The following is a 21,697-nucleotide window of genomic DNA, read 5'->3' on the forward strand; positions in this document are numbered from 1 at the left end:
ATGCTAGGGGTAGCAAGGACATTTTAAGCAAAATGTAAGTGTAACAAATGTAGTAAGTGTATAGGAAGTTGCCTGGCTGGGTTGAATAACATTTATTGTACTTTGAGGCAATAAACCTGCTGCAGGGGAAGGAGAGAAGATGGATTCTGTTTGGGATAAAGGCACAGCTGTCCAGAGCAAGGAAACACACACATCACAATTAAAAATAATATCAGTTTTATTAAATACTCAACACTTTGTCCATAGGACGTGAACTTTATACATAATAGTGAAACACAAGATGTAACCATTTCTACTGCTATGAGACTTCATTTACTGACTACAAATGAACACTGCAGCGCTACCATAAATAAAATACTGATACCACGGACACAATGGCTAAAAACTGAGGTTCACAGGGTAACTGTCACAGTATGGAGCATGGAAGATGATGGCCCAGAGAGTGTGGCTTTAGATACAGTCAGGACTTTGTGCACAATGGAATGCTAGATTTCACTTGGCCGCAGCTTAAAGGGTGAAGGGGACGGAGGAGAACTTGGGAGCAGCTTGGAATTTCTTGACATTAAAATTGTGCCAGGTCCATAGTCCCAAACACACGCGCAGGCAAAGTCTGTCGGGGTCTGTCCCTTTAGTTTGCAGGCAATGTTTCTATACAAGGAAATGTGTGGCTGTGGAACCCAGTCTTTTATTCAGAGTTCCAGGAATAACACAGAGACTGAGAGGAGGCAATAGCCAAGTCTAGTACATGGCAGGGAGGCAGCCCCTGAATGAATAGTCCACGTCTGGCTCTGGATAAATGTGGGTAGAAATATCTGTTTGTTTTTAATGCAGCCCAACCAAATCAATTGTGCCAGCTTAAAGGAGGAGGGGAGCAGACTTGCGCAGGGGGGAAGAGGAAGCCTTAGTGGGGTGTCTCTCCATTCACTCTTTGCCTTGTCCCTCTGAGTCCTCTCGCTTTTCCTCCTTGCCCCCGGCTAAACTGTCAGCCGCTGCCCCAGTGCCCCCAGACAGGGTCGATGTGAGGTTGCTCTCCTTTTTCCATTTCATCCTCCTGTTCTGGAACCAGATTTTGATCTGCCGCTCTGTCAGACAAAGTGCATTGGCGATCTCGATCCTCCTGCGCCGGGTCAGGTAGCGATTGAAGTGAAATTCTTTCTCCAGCTCCAGAGTTTGGTAACGGGAATAGATCTGGCGTCCTCTCCTCCTGTCCGTCCCATAGCCCACGCCTAGGGATTCAGACACAAGACAAACTGGACAGAATTAGTGAGAAAACACGCGATTGCCCAACTGATAACCCCCCAGCCAGTCTAGAGCCTTGCCCCCTAACTGCCATACAGCTCCATCTGACTCCAGCAAGACCCACCTAGCCTTCACCTAAGGGGGCTCCCAAACAAATACATTGTATGAATAGGCAACTAGCTGCCATTCCTTCCCAGCGCCCTGCTTTCTGAAATACGCGTATATATCATTTAATTAATGCAGATCCTATTGAAATAAATGCTATTTTTAATTTCCCTACAAACAATCATGCAGACATGCAACTCATTTTAGTGGGAACATTTTTTTTTTTTAAGTATTTATTTAAATCTTTCTCTAAGCTGGTTGAACTTTATTACCTATATTTTCCTCTTTTAATTAGAAAGCACATAAGCCATATTTGCTTGCAACAACTTAACAAATAAAAGGGCCTATAAGAGCAACTGGGAAAGGAACTAGTTTATTGCTTTTATGAGGCCATAAAAAAAGGAGCTGAGCTTGTTCTGCTGGGGGAGACGATCGTAAAGATGGTTGAGTTTATTTAATTTATCTGTGCGCGTAGCAGTGCAACTTACCACTGTGGGAGTTCATGCGCTGCATCCATGGGTAGATCTGAATGCTGCCTTTCTGCTCCTGCCCATTGCCTCTGTTTTGTTCACTGCTAAAATCCTGTGCAAGGGAGCTCTGCGTGTTGTGTCCCATTGAGTTCTGCCTGCAGCTAGTGAGCATGTCCTTGTCCTGGTAAAATGCGTTGGATCCATACTCATAGGGGCCCCGGCTGGAGCCAAACACAACATTATCTTGCGGGGTATAGAATGGAGACGAGTAGATCCTATTCTGAGCCACCGCTGCTCCATAAGTGGAAAAATGCCTAACTGGGTCATAGGCTGTGGAATTAAGGGCCACATTGGGGAGAACTTCTTGGCCACTGGCTAAATGGCAGGATAAGGAAGGGTTAGTGAAATAGGAATTCATATCTTCTCCTTTACCTGCCTGGAAGATTTCTTTAATATTTATTTCTGTCTCCAGTTTGTAGTCTGAACTAGATTGTTATAGGGACGGCTCCAATCCAGGACAGACAAAATGACAAAGTCAGCTGACCCACTTGGAGCCAATAGGAGGCGAGATGTCAAGAAAGGGAAAAAATTGGTTTTGCTTGTGTTGATTCCCCAGTTGAAAGTAGATGATACACTCAAAGTGAGACTCGCAATTAGAAAGAGGGGAATTAGTTTGGTGTGGGGAGAGGGGGGGAGGGGATTTCCTCGGTGTTTTGGGGGTCAGAACGACGGAGTTTAAATAAAATCTGCATTTTTCCCCCCCTGTGCGCAGTAGAAATGTAAAGTTCCCGATAGAATCGAATTTACATGTGGAATTTAGCAGTGATTTCAGCCATTTATTTATGCAGCCGACCCTGGGCACCCCCACATGCAATAAACGTGTGTGCAGAACTGTATATATAACCACAAGCACTTATTAAAGCATTATCAGCTGAGAAAGTACAGTGGGGGCTGTGGGACAAACATACCCCAACATTACGCAAATTCACTTCCCCAACTCTCTGCTTCTTCAGTCTGAATCTCGAAAACACCGACCTGCAATTAACTCGCTGCTCATTTGCATCTAGTCAATCGTCACTTTATTCAGTAGCAATGTCGCAGTCAGAGTTTGATATTGCTTTTATTTGGAGGTGTATACAATTAAATGACTTATTGACATAATTAGCAACATCTTTTGTTCTGGGGGGGCTTAATAATGCAATCATTAATAATACGAATCAGCCCATGCAACTGTATTTATTTATATATTTATTATTGTTTTTGCTATTTTACTAATAATGATGTCAAAGTCACAAGTATCACATGGTAATTTAATGTTATAAAAGTCAGATCCCCTCCAAAGTCCCCACATATAATAATTCCAGGTACAAGTAAACAGCTTATTCTATCAGGCAGTTTATTTTGTGGGACTGAGCACAGATATACTACCCAGACATATATTTTCTGTTGTTGGCAAGAAGGGGTTTTGTCTCCCCTCAGATACAATGAATTCCTAAAAGTCACTATTTGTAAGACTTACAAAAAGCAATATTTATTTTTTTAGGGCTGGCAAAGAAACCCGGATGCTGAAGGATTTTACGATCTTTTTCCTGTGAGCATCAAAGCCAAATAGAGGTTATAAAACCATAAAAATGGGAACAGACGAAAAGGGGTAGTTTATTGCCCTGGTATCACACTAGCAAATCCCTTGAGTGTAAACAACAAAAAGGAAGGGGAGAAAAAAAGAAAGAAAAAAAAGTTTTAAGTAAAATAAAGAAGAGACCATTTGAGATTGCTCAGCCTGTGTGTGGGACACTCCTGGGAAAGTAAGCAATTAATATATATCTATGTATATAAATAGACATAGATATATATATATATATATTATGGGGTGTGTGTGTATGTTGTTGATACTGGGATATTATTTCAATATACAGATATCACTGGTATAACTCCTTTACTTCATTTAGGATTATTTAATTTACCATTTTCTTTTTTTTTTTTAAGAATGTGTGAATGTGCAAACATTTTCCATTCCAGACCAGTACATGGAATGTTTGCATCTACAGGATTACTCACTGTATATAGAGACTGGTGTATAAAAGAACAGATTATATATGCTATGCTACTGATTCGTATAGTTATGTCTAAGCTCATGCATATCGGTAGGTTCAGCCATATATTTAAGTCATTTTTGTTGTTATAAATCTGGAGGTCTGTGCGCATTTGCGTGTGTTTGCACGTTGCATTTCGTTTGGGCTGCTTTATTTTATTGCTGGCTGATCAGCTTGTTTATTGCACTGTTTTATTGGGAAGTATATAGGGGGCCTATGCTTCTACTTTTATGTGAATGTCCCCCCATTGATTACTTTGTGAAGATATTATTTTAAGGGTAAGTGCCCAAGATTCAGGGATTTCAGTGAGACTGTGCTAGAATGGCGCTTGCCTTGCAGGGAAAGTTCACAGTTTTATTACAAGTCTAAGCAAAGGGCAAGGCTTATAGCACTAGTCGATTTATGGGGAGAGGAAAGCCGGCTAGCACATGCAATTTCAAGCAACAAAAGGAAACCATGGATTGTGCATTTTCAGCACTGGGAAATAAGTTTTAAAGCTATTCTTATAGTGGAGGTTGAATTTTCCTATCAGATACAGGTTGGCTGAACAGTCCCCCACCCCCACGAACCTCCACTTTTTGCCACAAGCTATAGTAGTGTGTGTGTGTGTGTGTCTGTATGGAGGTAATTGCCTGCAAGGTACAGTCCTTAAATGAATCCTGATACAATTATGTAAGCTCAGCAAAATTTGAAAGAACAGATGTTTATAACAGGAGCTCTGACTTGTGCTCAGCTCTCTATCCCCCTAGAGCTGCAACTCGCCAAATCCAAACACAGGAATATTATTTCAAGATTTACAGGTAAGAATCCCCCCCCCTCCTTCCTTTAACTCCACTTTGTAGAACTGATCCAAAAATGAGCATGAAGAATGGACAATTACGCTCTGGATTTTTCTAATTAGTGGATTGATTAAGTGATACACATAAAACAATTGCCTGTGCACACGTGTTTTCTATATCCTTCCTAATGAAGGCAAAGGAAACGACATCAAGGAATATATATATATTTTTTTTTTAAAGAGAGGGGGAAGCTTGTGGCAAAGCAGTCAGGGTTCATTTCAGCACTTGCATGTCACTAGCAGTGGCACCCATCTCTAAATCGCTCAACAACTGCCACTGATTATTTGAACTAAACGCCATTTGCTCTCTCTTCTATAAACAGTAAACCAGAATTATGTCATAAATAAAGGTATAGGTGCAGAACATTATTAGTAACATTAAATGTTCACTTTCACAGCATGAACTAATGTTGGTGCGATCAGACAGTAACTGTCCTCATAAAATCTAAGTGGAATATGTATGTGCGGTGTGTGGGTGTATTTAACACGATTAAACAAGACAAGGTACTGCTGGACATAATACACCAGATATATAAATACAAAGTACCTATCCTGCTTAGCCTTTTAATTTAAATGTGTGATTGAATGCCTAGTAGAGTCCATACCTTTTTATTTATGTATGATATCAGCATGCAAGCCAATGGGCCATTAAGAATTCAGCACATTGTATTGCTGGAGAGCTGAATGTGTTGTTATTGATCAGAGACCACAATTTGGACTTGCAATGTATGAGTCAAATTCTTTGTTTCTTGGGGTACATTGGTTTCTGATATTAACATTATTTATTATTTATTTTGATTCAATTTAATTCAACGTGTAAAGGTAGTATGAATATGTTTTATTATATGAATCCTAACCCACTGCTATTGTACAGAGCTCAAGAAAAGTTTAAGCAATAAATGTGCTGGTAACTTTTTGTAGATACAGTTTGCCTAGTTTTTCGCAGTTCATGCTCTATGCTCGCGATTCCTAAACTGAAACTTCTTTCTCTTGTGTTCTGTATGTAAATATGTGGGAGCTCTGGGTTTGCACTGAGACATTCTTACTTACTAAATTGTGAATTTCAACATTAAAATATAATGATGGGGATGAGGAGGGTTTTGGCATTCCTAAAGTAAGTATAATTACTTTTTTTTTTTTTATGTATTGGTGCCAGTGGATTGTATACCTCGGTTTCACTGCAAAAACCATGTACATTTCAGCTCCTGTTCTGCTATACTTCTAGTTTTTCCTTTGCTGTATGTGTGTATGTAATAAGATGCAGAGAAGAGCTCATTTAGTCTTCTCTCTTATATGTACTCTAATCTACAAGAAATAATCTGCCAATTTGTATATTTATACATTGTATATTTGGAATTGTTTCAGTATGCCCAAGTGAAACATTGGCTTTTTATTGCAAAGAAGCTTTATCTTGCAATGCCGGGAGAATTAACAAGAGCAGGGGAATTATAGGATTATATCATGCATTTTTCCATTATTCTTTCCTCTGTGGGTGAAAGGTGTACTGAAATAAACTAATAAAATAAATGTGTTATTTTTTTCTTTAGACAATCTACAACATAACCGTACAGCAAGGACGCAGGGCACACCCACTGAAACATTACATGGAGGACTGTGTGCAATTTGGAATCATTGCCATTAAATTTGCACAAGATATTCAGTAGCATATATATATGATACATGGTTGCTGCCGGTTTTACGTCATAGTACCATTCGGTATTACATCATATTGCATCAGTCTATATTAGGCACGTGCCTGAGAGTCTGACAACTGCAGAGTGCTTCCTCTTTGACTTTATTTAGCTTCAGCAACACAAACTACTGCAATTGACAAAGCGTTATTAAATATGAAAACATAACCTTACAATGAAACATTGCACAGCCATTAACCTGAAGGGGGTTCCATTCTTCGTATTTACAGGGTTGAAAGCTACTGTCTCATATCCGATTACAAGAAAGATTTATTCAATAAAACAACACTGCGTTGCCTTAAGTGAAGGCTACATGGGATGCTTTTAACAGGGCCAGCCAACGTATTAAATGCAGCATTTCCAACGCTACATCATTTTTATGTCTCTCGCAATGAATTCAAACTTAAATGTGCCCGACAATATATTGTGATCCTCCTAAATAAAGCGCTTTGTGGGGAGTTAGTGCTGTGTGTGTGTGTGTGTGTAGCTCTTTGCTACGAGCAGGGACAGAATTGGATTTTATTATTTGCTTTAAGAGCTGGGCAGCTGCACACGCATACCCTCAGTGCCATAAAGCTGCTCAGCACTGATCACATTCACACATTTAAAGGAGTAGCTGCAGCACCAAACACTCCACAGCACCTGCTTCTCATTAGGATTCTCACACTACAAAAATAGTATTTCCAGAAATCCACCAAGGACTTCATTTGTACGTGAATTTAATAATAAAAAAAATTAAAAAAAATCCCCAAACAGCCGATTCCTGGGCAATTTAATGTGATTGCGCTGGTTTGGCAGCGTTTGGTCACTTGGTGGCAGTATATAAACAAGTAAACAAAGGAATGCCCTTAGGACTAAGCCAAGCTGCATTACAGAATGACTTCAATTTCACAAGCTTGCAATATGGCAAGTCTCTAGAGGAGACACAAGCAATAGAACTGAGGTCACATTTTAAGGTGATAGCTGAGAACATTTTAGACAAGAGTTATTTCAGCAAAGAAATACTTCCAAGAAACTAGATGCAGACAACAGACGGTAATGATTTCCCCCCTAGATCTTACATCGTACAATATGTGGACTTTCCTAATGAAGACAACAATAAAACCTCATATACTCTTTATCCTCACAGTAAAAAAAAAAAATACTTTACAATTTACTTGCACATGACAAATGTTTTTCTTATTCTAGATCTAATTTTTTTTTAAAAATGGAAAGAAATAAAAAAATAAAGATACATACAAATAAAAATTACTTTTTATCTCGAAATCTTTGTTGCTGTATTTCTAGAATTGCTCAAACAGCTGTAAATGTATTAGTCGGATTGAGGCAAAGGAAGTAGAGCTGGAGAATCCGGCCAATAAATACACAATGTGACTAGGCATGTGCAACACTTTCGTTTCCTTATTAACTTATTCTTCACGCCAATAAATATGTGATTATTTTTTGCATTTGAGAGGTTTACGGCCTGCAAGAACAACACAAAGAACGAATAGATTGAGGGGATATAAAATATTCATAGACTGGAAGAATATTTAACGCGAAATTGGGTTTCTATCTATAAAACGTTTATAAAAAAAAAGCCCACTTGTTTATTCCAACACTATGAAACGTTTAGCACTGCACATTCTACAAATGTATAGCCACATGGAAACCTTAAGAACCAAGCATTGATTTTCCTATGCCAGTAAAATGGTAAATTGTATATAAACCATCTCTATAAAATTACTGAGTGTAAGGGGGAAAAAAATCAAATATATGACACAATATTCAATCGAATATAATATGAATATTTATGTTCGCGCACAGGGTTCATATAAAGAAAGTCATATTGTTAAAATAGACAGAATCCTATAGTAACAATTTATTACCAACAATATCATTGAGGATTATAATAACACAGGCCTATTAAAAACAGTAACATTTTAGTATACACCTCTTAGATGTAATTGAAATAGTTTCACATTTAGCCCGGGGTGTTTGCATGCAATGTAAGTCCTTGGGATTGTCATTTATTATATTTAATATATTTTCAGCTGACGAAATGCTTTTTTTCACTAAACCACAGGTAGATTAAAATATTAAGGAGAAAAGGAGACAATCTTGTTTATCCATAGTGTTAAGTGTATGAGACCATAAGTCTGATTCCCATTACCGATACCCTGGATAGATACATTCAGTTTCAAAAGGGGTTTCATTTGAAATACTCGATTTAATGTATAAAGCACAGATGGGTATATATATATTTAAAAGTGTGTGCCTTGTGCAGCTTTATGAGAGGTGAGTGGTGGGAAATAAATAAAAGAAAAATGGGTGGGTGCAGCCTTACAGACCTCTCTGTAAAGCCATATATATATATATATATATATATATATATATATATATATATATATATATATATATATATATATATATATATATATAGATCTCGCTCTGTATATAGATATGTCTGCAGATTTTGCTCTTGGACAGTCAGTAGTACAGTGCACACACTGTCTAGGATTGCTGCTATTTAGTAATTCGGATCATTCCACCCACATATGCGGCAGAGATCGCAGACACACGACGCTACTTGTGTCTGGTGGAAAAAAAACATTCTAAAAGACTCCCACGTCCATGCTGGGAGCTGACTGAACAACATCAGAGAATATTCTCCATTTGAGGAATATATCCGTTCCATGCTACCTTGTGTATTAACAAAGAAGCAATATAGGGGAGATTATTTATACCAAATCATCTGAGGATATAGACTAATGCATACATACTGTAGGTATATTTCAATTTAAAAATAATGTAAATTCCTAAATAAAAACGAAACTGTTTCTTAGCAATCTGCTGTTCTTTCAGAAAACTCCCACAATAGCCCCCAGCTTGATTCCAGCTCCCTTGGTAATACCAATACATGTTGAAATCTACCCATAACTGCTTCGGCCCCTCATGATTTCTGGGCTCATGATATTCGAGCAGTGGCTTAGACAAACATGGCTAAACCATAAAGTAATATTATGGGTTTCTTTTTGTTTTATTTGTAAGCTATGTTACACACACTGGAGATATATAGATGATATATAGATGATAGATAGATAGATAGATAGATAGATAGATAGATAGATAGATAGATAGATAGATAATAGATAGATAGATAGATAGATAGATAGATAGATAGATAGATAGATAGATAGATAGATAGATAGATAGATAATAGATAGATAGATGAGCAACAACATATTCAAATGTACAGGGAAATAGAAAGTCCACAGCAGCAATAAAGTAAACAATACAATAAACACATATAAGCAAAGGGCAGATAAACGATGCTCCTACTTTTAATACTACAAGCAGACAATATAGTACTCGCCTGGTACTCTAATTAATTCATTAATGAAGGACAGACAAGACAAGGTCACATTAGCAAATCCCAGTTGCGACCCTTTATGCCCAGCAAATAAATGCCTGGATGAAAATGTTCTCTGTCTGCCCTTTTGTAAGAGCAACAGCAACACAGACAGACAAAACTGACACCCAGATCTAGTGACCAAAAGCCCCAGACCGAGCTTGGCACAAACCCCTGGCAGGTCTGGCAAGAAGCTGATTGCGCATGCTCAGCACTCACCCTCACTCCTCTCTTCTTTAGGTACAAAAGTTCCCACTTTCTTTTTCTACCCAACATCATTATCCCCCCAGTCGTCCGACCTCAGTTCCTCTGCAGCTCAGTCTCATTATTCTCACTGTATCACACACCCCTCTCCCCAAGGCCTAGAGCCCTAGCGCCGCCGCAGCGTTAGTACATAGAGGAGGTGACAGCAAGAAACGATTTAATATCAGTCAGACACAGTTGTTATTAAAAGCCAGTGACATCACATCAAGAATCCCCCACATTAACCCCAATTTCTGCTCCCCTTTTCATGTCCTAGTGATTCCCTGTAGCAGAATGTTCTGTATCTATTTCTCTACCCCCATCGCTATGGATCATTAGTTAGAGAATGTTAGCCAATAAGGGAACACTTACCTCTCTCTCTCTCTTCCTCTCTCTCTCTTCCTCTCTCTCTCTCTTTCTCTCCCTCTCTCTCTCCCTCTGTCTGATCCGGAGATGCAGCGTGGAGCTTCAAGAAAACATTGCACAAAATAAATAAATAAATAAATAAAAAATCAAGGTGGGGACAAAAACGCAAAGCGACGATCTGCTGCTGCAGCACAGAACTCTGGGGAGAGAAAATAATAAAGGGGGAAAAAGGTATTTCTAAGCCGGCGCTCCTTAATTCTGTGCCTTCTCCAAACGAAACGTAGAGCCTCTTGCCCCCAGGGGTGGAACAGGGGGAGGCGGCCAGAGAGGTGCAGTCTATTCATTATTTCCAAAATGCCTTGAGCAGCCCAGAGTTCCACAAGGAGAAGGAGAATAAAAAAAATATCTAGAATTTCAGAGGTGTCGATATAAAACAGGTAGGCTGGAGCCCCTCACACTGGCACCGGGCGGACTGTTATAGGAAGGAGCACAGCGAAATAGTCATAAGAGAGAAAGCACAATAAAAAGTTCATGTTCATGGAGAGTCCACATGACTTCCTGTGGCCAATCCAACTTGTGATTCAGTCGTAAACTTTTATTGCCCAGCTGTAAATTTTCTGCAAACAACCAAGAATGCGCTGCATTTGTGTGGCGTGTGCAAATGGCTTTCCCTGACGCCATATTTATCCATTTTTTTTATTATTGGTTTTTTCTCTACATACATTTTTTTCTAATTTATCTATAGATATATATAAATTGCCTTATTATACTCAGCACAAATTGATCCTCTGGGTGTTCTGTGGGTGAGAATAAAGACAAAGGGGGAACAGACTTTATCTTTTATATTGTTTAGGAATGAAGCTAATTTCGGTCAGATGAAGGCCTCCCCTTAGCAAGCTCAATCTACCCCAGCTGCCCCTCCATCTATCAGACCCTCAACTAAGATACATGCAATCAAATAGGCAAATGAAATGTATACAAGATTACAGAATCGACTTCACAGAGTGAGGAGTACTGGAATTATATTATATATATATATATATATATATATATATATATATATATATATATATATATATATATATATATATATATATATATATATCAGTAGCTGTTACACACAAACATTAAAACATGCTTCTAGTAGTATTTTTAAAACATGCAGATATTTTTTAATTGACACCTTTTTTAGTTTAGGTTAAGGACAGACCATATCATCAAAGACAGTTTATTTGGTTTTTAAAATGTACATTTTATTAGAATGCTTGTATCAATTTTTACATTGCTTTACATTCACTTTCTGTTGTTATTGTAATGTAAATGTTATTGTTGTAATTATTCATAAAATAAAAAAAGAGTACTAAATCTGAAACGAGAATACATCACTTTATTTTTTATATGCGAATATACCATTATTACTAATATGTTGTAGAAAGCACTTCCAAAAACACACATAGATGAACACACACACACGCACACATATACACACACACACACACGCACACATATACACACACACGCACACATATACACACACACGCACACATATACACACACACACACACACACACACACACATAGACACACACATACACACACATACACTCACATACACACACACATACACACAGACATACATACACACACACACACACATACAGACACAGACATACAAACACACACATACACACACATACACACACACACACACACACACACACACACACATAGACACACACATACAAACACACACATACACACACACACACTTACACACACACACACACACATAGACACACACATACAAACACACACATACACACACTCACATACACACACACTCACATACACACAGACATACAAACACACACACACACACACATACACAGACACATAGACACAGACATACAAACACACACATACACACACACACACACAGACACATATATATACACACACAGACACATATATACAGACGCATACACTTAGCAACATATGGCAACATTGACTAGTATTTGCCAAAAATGCACTTACTATTTCAAACAATATAAAGATGCATAAATATATTATTTAGTCAGCATTGCCTGAAAATCCACTTTTCCTAAAGACCTGTAAGTTTACATATCGCTGTTTTATATTATTTATACAGGCATTTTAGAAAAAAGACAAAGGTTTATACCTGTTTTTTTTATTATATCGATATGTCCCTAATGTGTCTTTGTTCCTTTTTAGGCCCTATGGTTGCTTACATAAAATAAATGTCACTGTTTTGGTAATGTCCATAAACAGAAAGCGCTTCTGTCACCGATGTATCTAAATACAGAGATATTCAGTTACAGTAGTTTATATTTAAAAAGTCTAAAAAATAAAAAAAAATAAAAAAAATAGGTCATTGCGATAATTGCAAATAAAAGTAAGAAAACCTGAATCATTTTAAATATACGAGAGTGAATACTTTGTAAAGTACAATATTTGTGTTCATACTTAATTCCTGCAACATGTTAGTATCTATGTCAGCAGAGAACGGGAGTGGGAGCTACAACAGATATATATATAGATAGATAGATAGATAGATAGATAGATAGATAGATAGATAGATAGATAGATAGATGATAGATAGATAGATAGATAGATAGATAGATAGATAGATAGATAGATAATGTGTGTGTGGAAATTGCATTAAATGTCAGTTATTTAAACAGAATTCCCCTTACATCATCTTCATCATTTATTTATATCGAGTTACACAGCGCTTTTTACATTCATTTATAACGATACAACGAGCAGAATTATTACAATAATTTAACAAACAAGGGTTATAGAATAAAACAAAAATAAGATCAGAGGAACCTACTCGCAAGAGCTTAACTATAAGACAATTCTCCCTATTGTAGGAAACACTCCTATTGGCTTTTCCGTTGTATTAAAACCTGTTAACATCAGCTGTGTATCTTCAATATATATTTCTTTATTCCGTTGAATTTCGCCTGTTTCCATACCTGTTTATTTTTTTAGTGAAGTTACAAAACACGATATTGCTTAGAGTGCTTATATTTTATACGGGACAAAAGGTAAAAAAATGAATTTAATGAAACACTGCTTTGTTTGATTCTCTCTATAATATACAACTTTATTCAGAAAATAAAAGGATGCTCCTTCCACGATATAATTGGTCTGTTTAATAACCATCCAGTGAAGACACAACAGTGAAAAGTGTCTGTTATTGCCCAGTGAAATAAAAGTTGTTCTCGCTTATCTGACACACCACAATGGCAATTCTGTGTTACAACCGGATGGAAGGAAGTTACTTTTATCTTCTACACAAACCACCAATAAAATTTATAACAGGTAGTTAAAAGTAACGAGGAGGGGAAGGCTACTTAAAAGGACAGCTTTCATGTTTGGGAAACAGGCTTCTCTTCTCTTGCAGGCAAAATAACAAAGACAGGCTCCTACATTTCTAATACCACCACCGCAAGATCAGGGAAGTTACAAATAATAGGTAAATACTGACTTTGTGTACATGAGACTGCTGTATTTAGTTAGTTATCTCGTTAATATCTAATGTCAGACAGTGTAGTGATAGGATAGAAAGGAAAGGACTGGTAGGAATCTTAGGACTGCTTGCCAGGTGCCCCTTGGTTTATTTTCATTTGGAAGAAATCGATTTCATGATTGGAGAGTTTTCATACGGTTCTGACTGTCGCTTTCCAATCTTTACAGACTTTGCTTTAGGTATAAATAAACATTTGTTTTGGAACACCCTCTGGGGCACAGGCATATGAAAAACGTGTGCATAGAAAAGCAATACATTACTGAGTGTATGCCTCAGAGGTTACCTCATATCCAATCCTTTCTTCATACAATTTCAGCTATTGTGGGGTGTGAATTTTTTGCTGCTTCTCTTCTCATTTGCTCAAATAATCCTTCCAACTTTTTTTTTTCTCCGCAGTGTGCCTTTTGTAATCTCATTTTGGTCTATTTTTAATGGGTACATTATCGTGTGGCTGTTGTCTTGATTAGAATACTACGTTCAATTAAAATGAGCAATATGTTCATGTTCAGCTTTCCGATGAATTATAGTCCCCCTTTTTCTTAAATGAGTCTTTGAAAGAAATTTTGATTGGCTAATAAAATAAAGCGTTGATAGAAATGGTATAGTTTCCTTCAGGCGTGTCAATGGGTCCATTCCGAGTCATATACAGACAGCGATGATCATTTGCAAGGGCCTCTCTCAGAAGGAATATCTTCCCCCAAATTACTTTTTTTCTTACCCTGTAAGAGCAATTTCTCCCCATCACACATTCGAGATGATATAATGATTTAATCACATAAAAAAATCTTGTATTCATCGGAAGATGGAAGTTTGGGGTTGTTGACTTCAGCATAAACACGAAGTGGAATCAGCAATAAAGTTCTCATCTTTTATTATATCAAAAACGATCTGGCACTGTGCCACAATGGAGCCGAGGAGATGTGGTTTCCATGCTTCTGAAATCGGCTTCATATTAGTCTGCATCCACATCAACCCAAACAAGCGCAATAAGATAACAAAAAAGATATATATACACAGATATGTGACATATTAGTGTCCCTGCACGATTGTGTGTACTTGTGTGTCTGAGTATAAGGACCTACTTGTACACTCCTCAAACACAGGCCTGTGTGAATGTTTCAGATGAGTATATATAACTACCAGTGAATAAAAAAAATAACTAGCAGTTACCGTATTTCCTGCAGAAATAAAATAAAAGAATACTGAATTTGATACCTATTATCCATCTGTCTGGCTATCTATCTATCTATCTATCTATCTATCTATCTATCTATCTATCTATCTATCTATCTATCTATCTATCTACCATAGATCTATATAATACACAAAAGCCTGTATATCGTGTAAATTATATCCTTATAATACACAAAAGCTATGAATATCTTGTAAATTATATCCTTATAAACGGTGAGTTCTGATGTCATCAGTTATAAACGGTGAGTAGTGATGTCATTTCTGTCACATGACTCACTAAAATTTGTGTATTATAATTAATAAATTCCCCCCAGTTGTAAAATATGAGGATATTAGAAGTTACCTCGGAGTTCCATGACCTGTATAAAAACACTTGGCCTTCGGCCTCGTGTTTTTATATGGTCATGAAACTCCTCGGTAACTTATAATATCCTTATATTTTATAAGAGGGGGTACTTTATTCACTATATAATACACAAAAGCCATGAATATCTTGTAAATTATATCCTTATAAACGGTGAGTAGTGATGTCATCAGTTAGAAACGGTGAGTAGTGATGCAATTTCTGTCACATGACTCACTAAAATTTGTGTATTATAATAAATAAAGTACCCCCAGTTGTAAAATATGAGGATATTAGAAGTTACCTCGGAGTTCCATGAACTGTATAAAAACACTCGGCCTTCGGCCTCGTGTTTTTATATGGTCATGAAACTCCTCGGTAACTTAAAATATCCTTATATTTTACAAGAGGGGGTACTTTATTCACTATATATTATCTATCTATCTATCTATCTATCTATCTGTCTGTCTGTCTGTCTGTCTGTCTGTCTGTCTATCTATCGATCTATCTATAGTGTATCTGTGGTATCTTCTATCTATCTATCTATCTGTCTGTCTGTCTGTCTGTCTGTCTGTCTGTGTCTGTCTGTCTATCTATCTATCTATCTATCTATCTATCTGTCTGTCTGTCTGTCTGTCTGTCTGTCTGTCTGTCTATCTATCTATTTATCTATCTATCTAGCAATTATCTATCTATCTATCTATCTATCTATCTATCTATCTATCTATCTATCTATCTATCTAATCTATCTCTTTGTGTAGTTATTATACATATACAAAGTAACCTAACTATAACTGTCCTGGTGGTGCATTAATAATCCAGATATATAAAGCTGTAACAAGTCGCACCCTGGCGCTAACTAAAACCAAGTATTGGGGCCCTATACAGTCACCCTGACCGAATATTTAATGTGCAACTAACAGAACTACTTGTGGTCACTCACTCCCCCAGTCTCTCTCTGCGCCTATGTGCATTGTTTGTGAAAAGAGGGGGAAGCTGTTGGGGGCAATAAATGGGACCCTAAATAGATTTTTTTTCACAAATGGATGTCTTTTGATTCCAAGGCACCGGAATCAGTAGCTTGAGCTTAACTCTGGTAACGAAAATGTGTTCATTTGCACATTTGGAGGTGTAAATCGCGTGTCACCTAAAGGCAAAGTGAGGAAACAAGTGTTAGGAAAATTCGCAGGGAAACGCAGGCTGCACCGCCTTTCATGTGTCCGTGTGCCCTGCAGAGTCCAGGAAATGGCTCCAGCTTTCCTTCACATTTGCTGCACATTTCAGGAGCTATTTTTATGGTTTTATTATGGTTTTATGGTTTTATTTTCTGGCTATTATTGCTTTACCACATGGGGCTTGTGTGGGACAGATTCCTGGAGGAAGGAAGGAGTGTCCATCTGCACCAAGGACCCTTCACTAACATTGTTTCACAACAAAAATACAATAAAAATGAAAGGAGAAAGGGAGAAATCAGCAACCCCATCCCAAATAGCGGCAGCTGTGGGCAGTTTAGCGGACATTCTGCTGTTATTAAGCGCCAGTGCCAAAATATTCTCCATTTTCCAGTAAAAACTAGGGTGAGCCAGAGTTTTTTTTTCGTTTTAGTGGGATATATAGCCAACCTAATGTTCAAAGTCGCAATAATTGCTGCATGTTTTACAGAAAAGAATAGAAGTCTAAAATGAAACACACAAAGCAGAACTACAAGTCGCATTTCCACAAGCGGTAAGTTCTCCTTCCTTAGAACGCAGAAACATCCATTAATTCACTAAGGATAGTGGGAGCTTTAAATTCTTATTAGTAATTGATATAAATGAGTATTATTACAGGCAATGAATCTTTAATATAAGGGCTGCCTGCAAATGCATTTTGGGTAAAAAAGGACCAAAAAATATATATAGCTGGTGAGTCCCTTGTCATCCACAGGTTTCTTCTTTCTTCATCCCAGACAGGTCATTAGAACCAGACTCACCAAAGATTAATATTTCCTAATTCATATGGTGAAATTTTAGTATTTCTTAAAAGTGAGTAAAAATTGACCAAAACTAAGCTAGTTATATGAATCACCTAAAAAGCCAGCTTGTAAGCTTAATGAATAAACTGATACCCAAGGGATATTAACACCGAAAAAAGTTCTCTGCATTGAGAATTATTATCCTAAATATAAAAATAAGCAACACTGTTATTGAATCTGTGCCTTTAAGGCTAAACAAGCAGTGTTTTATCTGGGCCTTAGAATTATGTTGGTTTAGTGGGAAACCAACAACCAGTTATTGAAACTTTTGATATTTTTATCCAAAATTTGATAACAAAAGGTAAACTCAGATCAGATCTGGCATTAAATATCATGGTGACGGTTACCAGCATTTTCGCTTTCAGTACCCACAATGCAGTGCAGCTACCTGCAAGCTTTTTGACATTTCAGTCCCAATAAGCCTAATTAACTATGTTAATTTTTTTCATAATGAATGGACCCATGGTTTTCAGGAAAATACTAACCTTTAGTGAAACTGGGCCAATATAATTGTGATCATTATTACCAAGAAAGTTTACTGAATATTGTGCTTTGATTTCACCCAGAATAATGCAGTTCTGTGCAGCAAACACCTCTGGGGCTTTCTCTCATACCCTTTAATGCACATTCTGCCTTGAAAATTAGGAAATAATAAATGTCACAAAACTGGAGCAATAATGAGAGCTTTGTTTAGGATAATAACTTCTAAAATTATATATTTTAATTAACTAAACATATAAACCTGCTCTAAGGTCAGACCTAGCCTTATAGTGAATAGGTACAAGCTATCGTTGCACATTATATTTACACACATACACACACACACACACCTCCTTTTTTTCACTTGCACTTAAACGGTTTGTCCACATATGTCTTATCCTTGATAAAGGTGCCAATACCAACACTCCATATACGCTGAGAGTTATTCACCATGCACCAGGACTATAAATGGTTTAAATGTGGGCTTCATTTATATATATATATATATATATATATATATATATATATATATATATATATATATATATATTTATTTATATATATATATATATATATATATTTATATATATATATATATATATATATATATATATATATATATATATATATATATATATATATATATATATATATATTATATATACCCTGTATGAAAAAGGGTGACTAAATACAATTTTTACACACATTGCCCCTTTGTCCCTATTGACACTCTCCTACAGTGAACTCTTGCTATATTATCCAATATGTTTTCTCATTTCTCCCTCCCTCTGTCTCACTGTCTCTTTCTCTCCATGACACTCTCTTGCCTTTTCTATGACAAGGAATCACATAGTCTGCCTCCTTGAATCACATGCTTTCTTTCCTTTTCTCTCTCTCTCCATCATATTTTTCATATCTATCTCTCCATCAGAGGCTTTCTTCTCTTTCCCCATAATATATTCATTGTGGTGTGTCTCTGTCTCTCTTTTCCCATTGCATTCTGTATCTTCTTTTTTCCCTATCACATGCCATTTCTTACTTTCAAATCACATTCTTTATTCTTTATGCTCTTCCCATGACATGCTATATGTCCCTTCCTTCATACCATTCCACATCTCTCTCACTCTCTTGCTTTATCTTTCTCTTCATCACATTCTTTACATTTTGGTCTTTTCCTTCACAATATTTATTATTTCTCTCCATCTCTGCATTGGTCTCCCTAAAACATCTTTATTTTTCTTTCCTCCATTCTCTTTTCTTTCCATCATATACATTACCTGTCTCCACCATGTACTTTCAGGGAAGCTTTAAAGGAGAAGGAAAGGTTAAAACTAAGTAAGCCTTTTCAGAAAGGTCCATTTAACTATACCAGTAAATCCCCAAAGTAATGTTGCTCTGAGTCCCCTGTCAAAAGAAACACTGCATTTCTTTCCTTCTATTGTGTACTCATGGGCTTCTGCATCAGACTTCCTGCCTTCAGCTTAAACCTCATTGCCCTGGGCAAGAGCATGCTCAGTTTGTTCCTCTTCCCCCACCCCTCCCTTCTCTACTGTAATCTGAGCCCAGAGCAGGGAGAGACTCAGGCAGGAAGTGATGTCACACCATGTTAATACTGCAGCTCCTATCCTAAACAAACAGAGAGTTTCTAGAGCTTTTTACTCAGGTATGGTAAAACATTCTACAGAATAAATATAGCATTCTAGCTTGCACTGTTGCAGCTAATCTATTGGCAATAAAATGCCTCTGTAGCTTTCCTTCTCCTTTAAGGCACATGTAAGCTCATAGCAAAGATACCATTAGTGGGCCCAGCAGTTCCCCCATCAGCCACAATTCATATGTGGCAGTACTACCCCCAACCTGACGTCACACCCGTTCATATATTGGGGCAGTCTGCATCACCTGACTAATGGAACATCCAAAGTTCTTTTCAGAATCAGTACTCTGTTTAGTACATTTGTAATTATTATTGCCCATGGACCCCAGCCATCATGCAAGTATATATTTGTGATATAGAGTTAAATGTAATGAGATTAATTGGATTCCTCCCATTCTGTCACTTGCCTGTGTATTTTGCACTAATAATAATGTATTAATACTACCTGCTCAATGTGAATAAGGTGGATGACTACATTTTAGAGAAGAAATATCAAACAAACATGAAAAGTGGTAGAACAGGGCTTTTCGAGTTGATTAAAATTGGAGGTCTCCCATTTCTGGGGGATGGTGGGCCATGGACAAATGCCCCCCTTTTCCCTTTTTCCATATAGTGTACATCATATTGCACCTCTCCCTCCATTTCTTCATCACATAGACACACACAAAACATTTAATTGTCATATACTTTCTCTTTGTTGGTTTCGTGCATTTTTTTCTCTGTCCATCCCATGATCTCTTTTTCTCTTAAGAACTTCCCATTCCAATATACATATTAAAAATCTTTCCATCTTCATTTCTCTTTCCATTGAATGTTCTTTCTTTCTCACCCTCCATCACATTATTCCCTGTCTCACCAATAACTTTTATTTTACTCTCTATCACTTATCTCTCTATCTCTATGGCCATTGGGTGTTTATGTCTTTCTGCCTCTCTATTTTTATGCCATTTTGCCTCTCTCTAACACACTTTGGGCACGATTTACTTCAGTGAGAAAAGGGGTGGGTCAGATTCAATTTAAGATGCAATTTAATTCAGAAAAACATCTCACAGTTTATCACAAAACTCTATTGAAGTCTATGGGGAAAAACTGGGACTGACTTTGGAGAAAGTTTTTTCTCCTCACGAGTTTTCACATCTTTCTCTCTATCACATGTGTTTGCCTAACAAGCATATTTATTCTCTTCCCATCTCTATCACATGGATTGTTGTGTGACCCCTCTCTTTTTCGCTTCTTCAATGTATTCCTCTCTACATTATAGACTTTATCTCTCCCTATTTCTGTCTCTTTTTATCTAATGCTTTCTCTCAACCTTCATCACTTGCTTTTCCTTTATCCTGTGTTTTGTCCTTCTCGGTCGCGTACTTTATGTCTCTCTTCATAGCGTGTTAAAATCTCTCTCAATCGTGTATTCTCTCTTTTATTCTCCATCATGCCTGTTAGCTGTCTCTCCTTGAGGTGCCTTACTTAACCGCTCTCCCTTCATAACTATCCTTAAATCTCCTTGTCTGTCTTTCTCCCTATACTATATATTTTCTGATCACACTCTTTATGTATCTATCACATGCATTATCTCCCTTTATCATGTTTTACACACACCTCTCTCCCCAACACGTTTTTACCCACTTTTTCCAATGGCTGTATCGGTTGTTTCCATCGCTCGTAAAAGTATTGCGTGTTAATTTTATACTCTCTCTCTCTCTCTCTCTTTCTCTCTCACTCTCTCTCTCTCTCTCTCTCTCTCTCTCTCTCTCCATCGCATGCCTTACATATATATTTCATACCCTCTCTCCATAACAATATGCATATATCCATAACACCCTTTTTTGTATCTCTTTATCTTTCAGAATCATATAGTCTTTGTATCACATGGCCTTTCTATCCATCATACGAGCTCTCTCTCACTCTCTCTCTCTCTCTCTCTCTCTCTCTCTCTCTCTCTCTCTCTCTCTTTCTCTCCCTCCCTCTCTCTTTCCCTCCCTCCCTCTCTCTCTCTCTCTCTCTCTCTCTCTCTCTCTCT

The 21,697-nt window shown here is 37.3% G+C and overlaps 2 protein-coding genes across 3 annotated transcripts in view; both read right to left on the reverse strand.

The window, feature by feature from the left end:
• LOC108708637 (homeobox protein Hox-C4) overlaps positions 1–21,697 on the reverse strand; it is a 97,048-nt gene that overhangs the window by 51,798 nt on the left and 23,553 nt on the right. The gene's annotated exons all lie outside the window — the stretch shown is intronic.
• Positions 200–8,759, reverse strand: hoxc6.L (homeobox C6 L homeolog). Of its 2 annotated transcripts, none has more exons than XM_018247557.2 (2): positions 1,833–8,759; positions 200–1,250 (listed from the first exon to the last, which is right to left on the reverse strand). In XM_018247557.2, exons 1-2 carry the CDS (start codon positions 2,230–2,232, stop codon positions 922–924), a joined length of 729 nt encoding a protein of 242 aa, XP_018103046.1. In that variant the 5' UTR covers positions 2,233–8,759; the 3' UTR covers positions 200–921. The 2 variants fall into 2 exon arrangements, with proteins under 2 accessions (XP_018103046.1, XP_018103047.1); XM_018247558.2 differs by having other exon boundaries at positions 200–1,226; positions 1,833–8,756.

Source organism: Xenopus laevis, chromosome 2L (genome assembly GCF_017654675.1).
Source record: "Xenopus laevis strain J_2021 chromosome 2L, Xenopus_laevis_v10.1, whole genome shotgun sequence".
NCBI lineage: Eukaryota > Metazoa > Chordata > Amphibia > Anura > Pipidae > Xenopus > Xenopus laevis.

Coding starts and splice junctions, on each gene's coding strand:
- hoxc6.L (XM_018247557.2), bottom strand. CDS start 2,232: ATGAATTCCTATTTCACTAACCCTTCCTTATCCTGCCATTTAGCCAGT. Junction 1,251..1,832: donor GCGCATGAACTCCCACAGTG/GTAAGTTGCACT, acceptor AATTCTGTCCAG/TTTGTCTTGTGTCTGAATCC.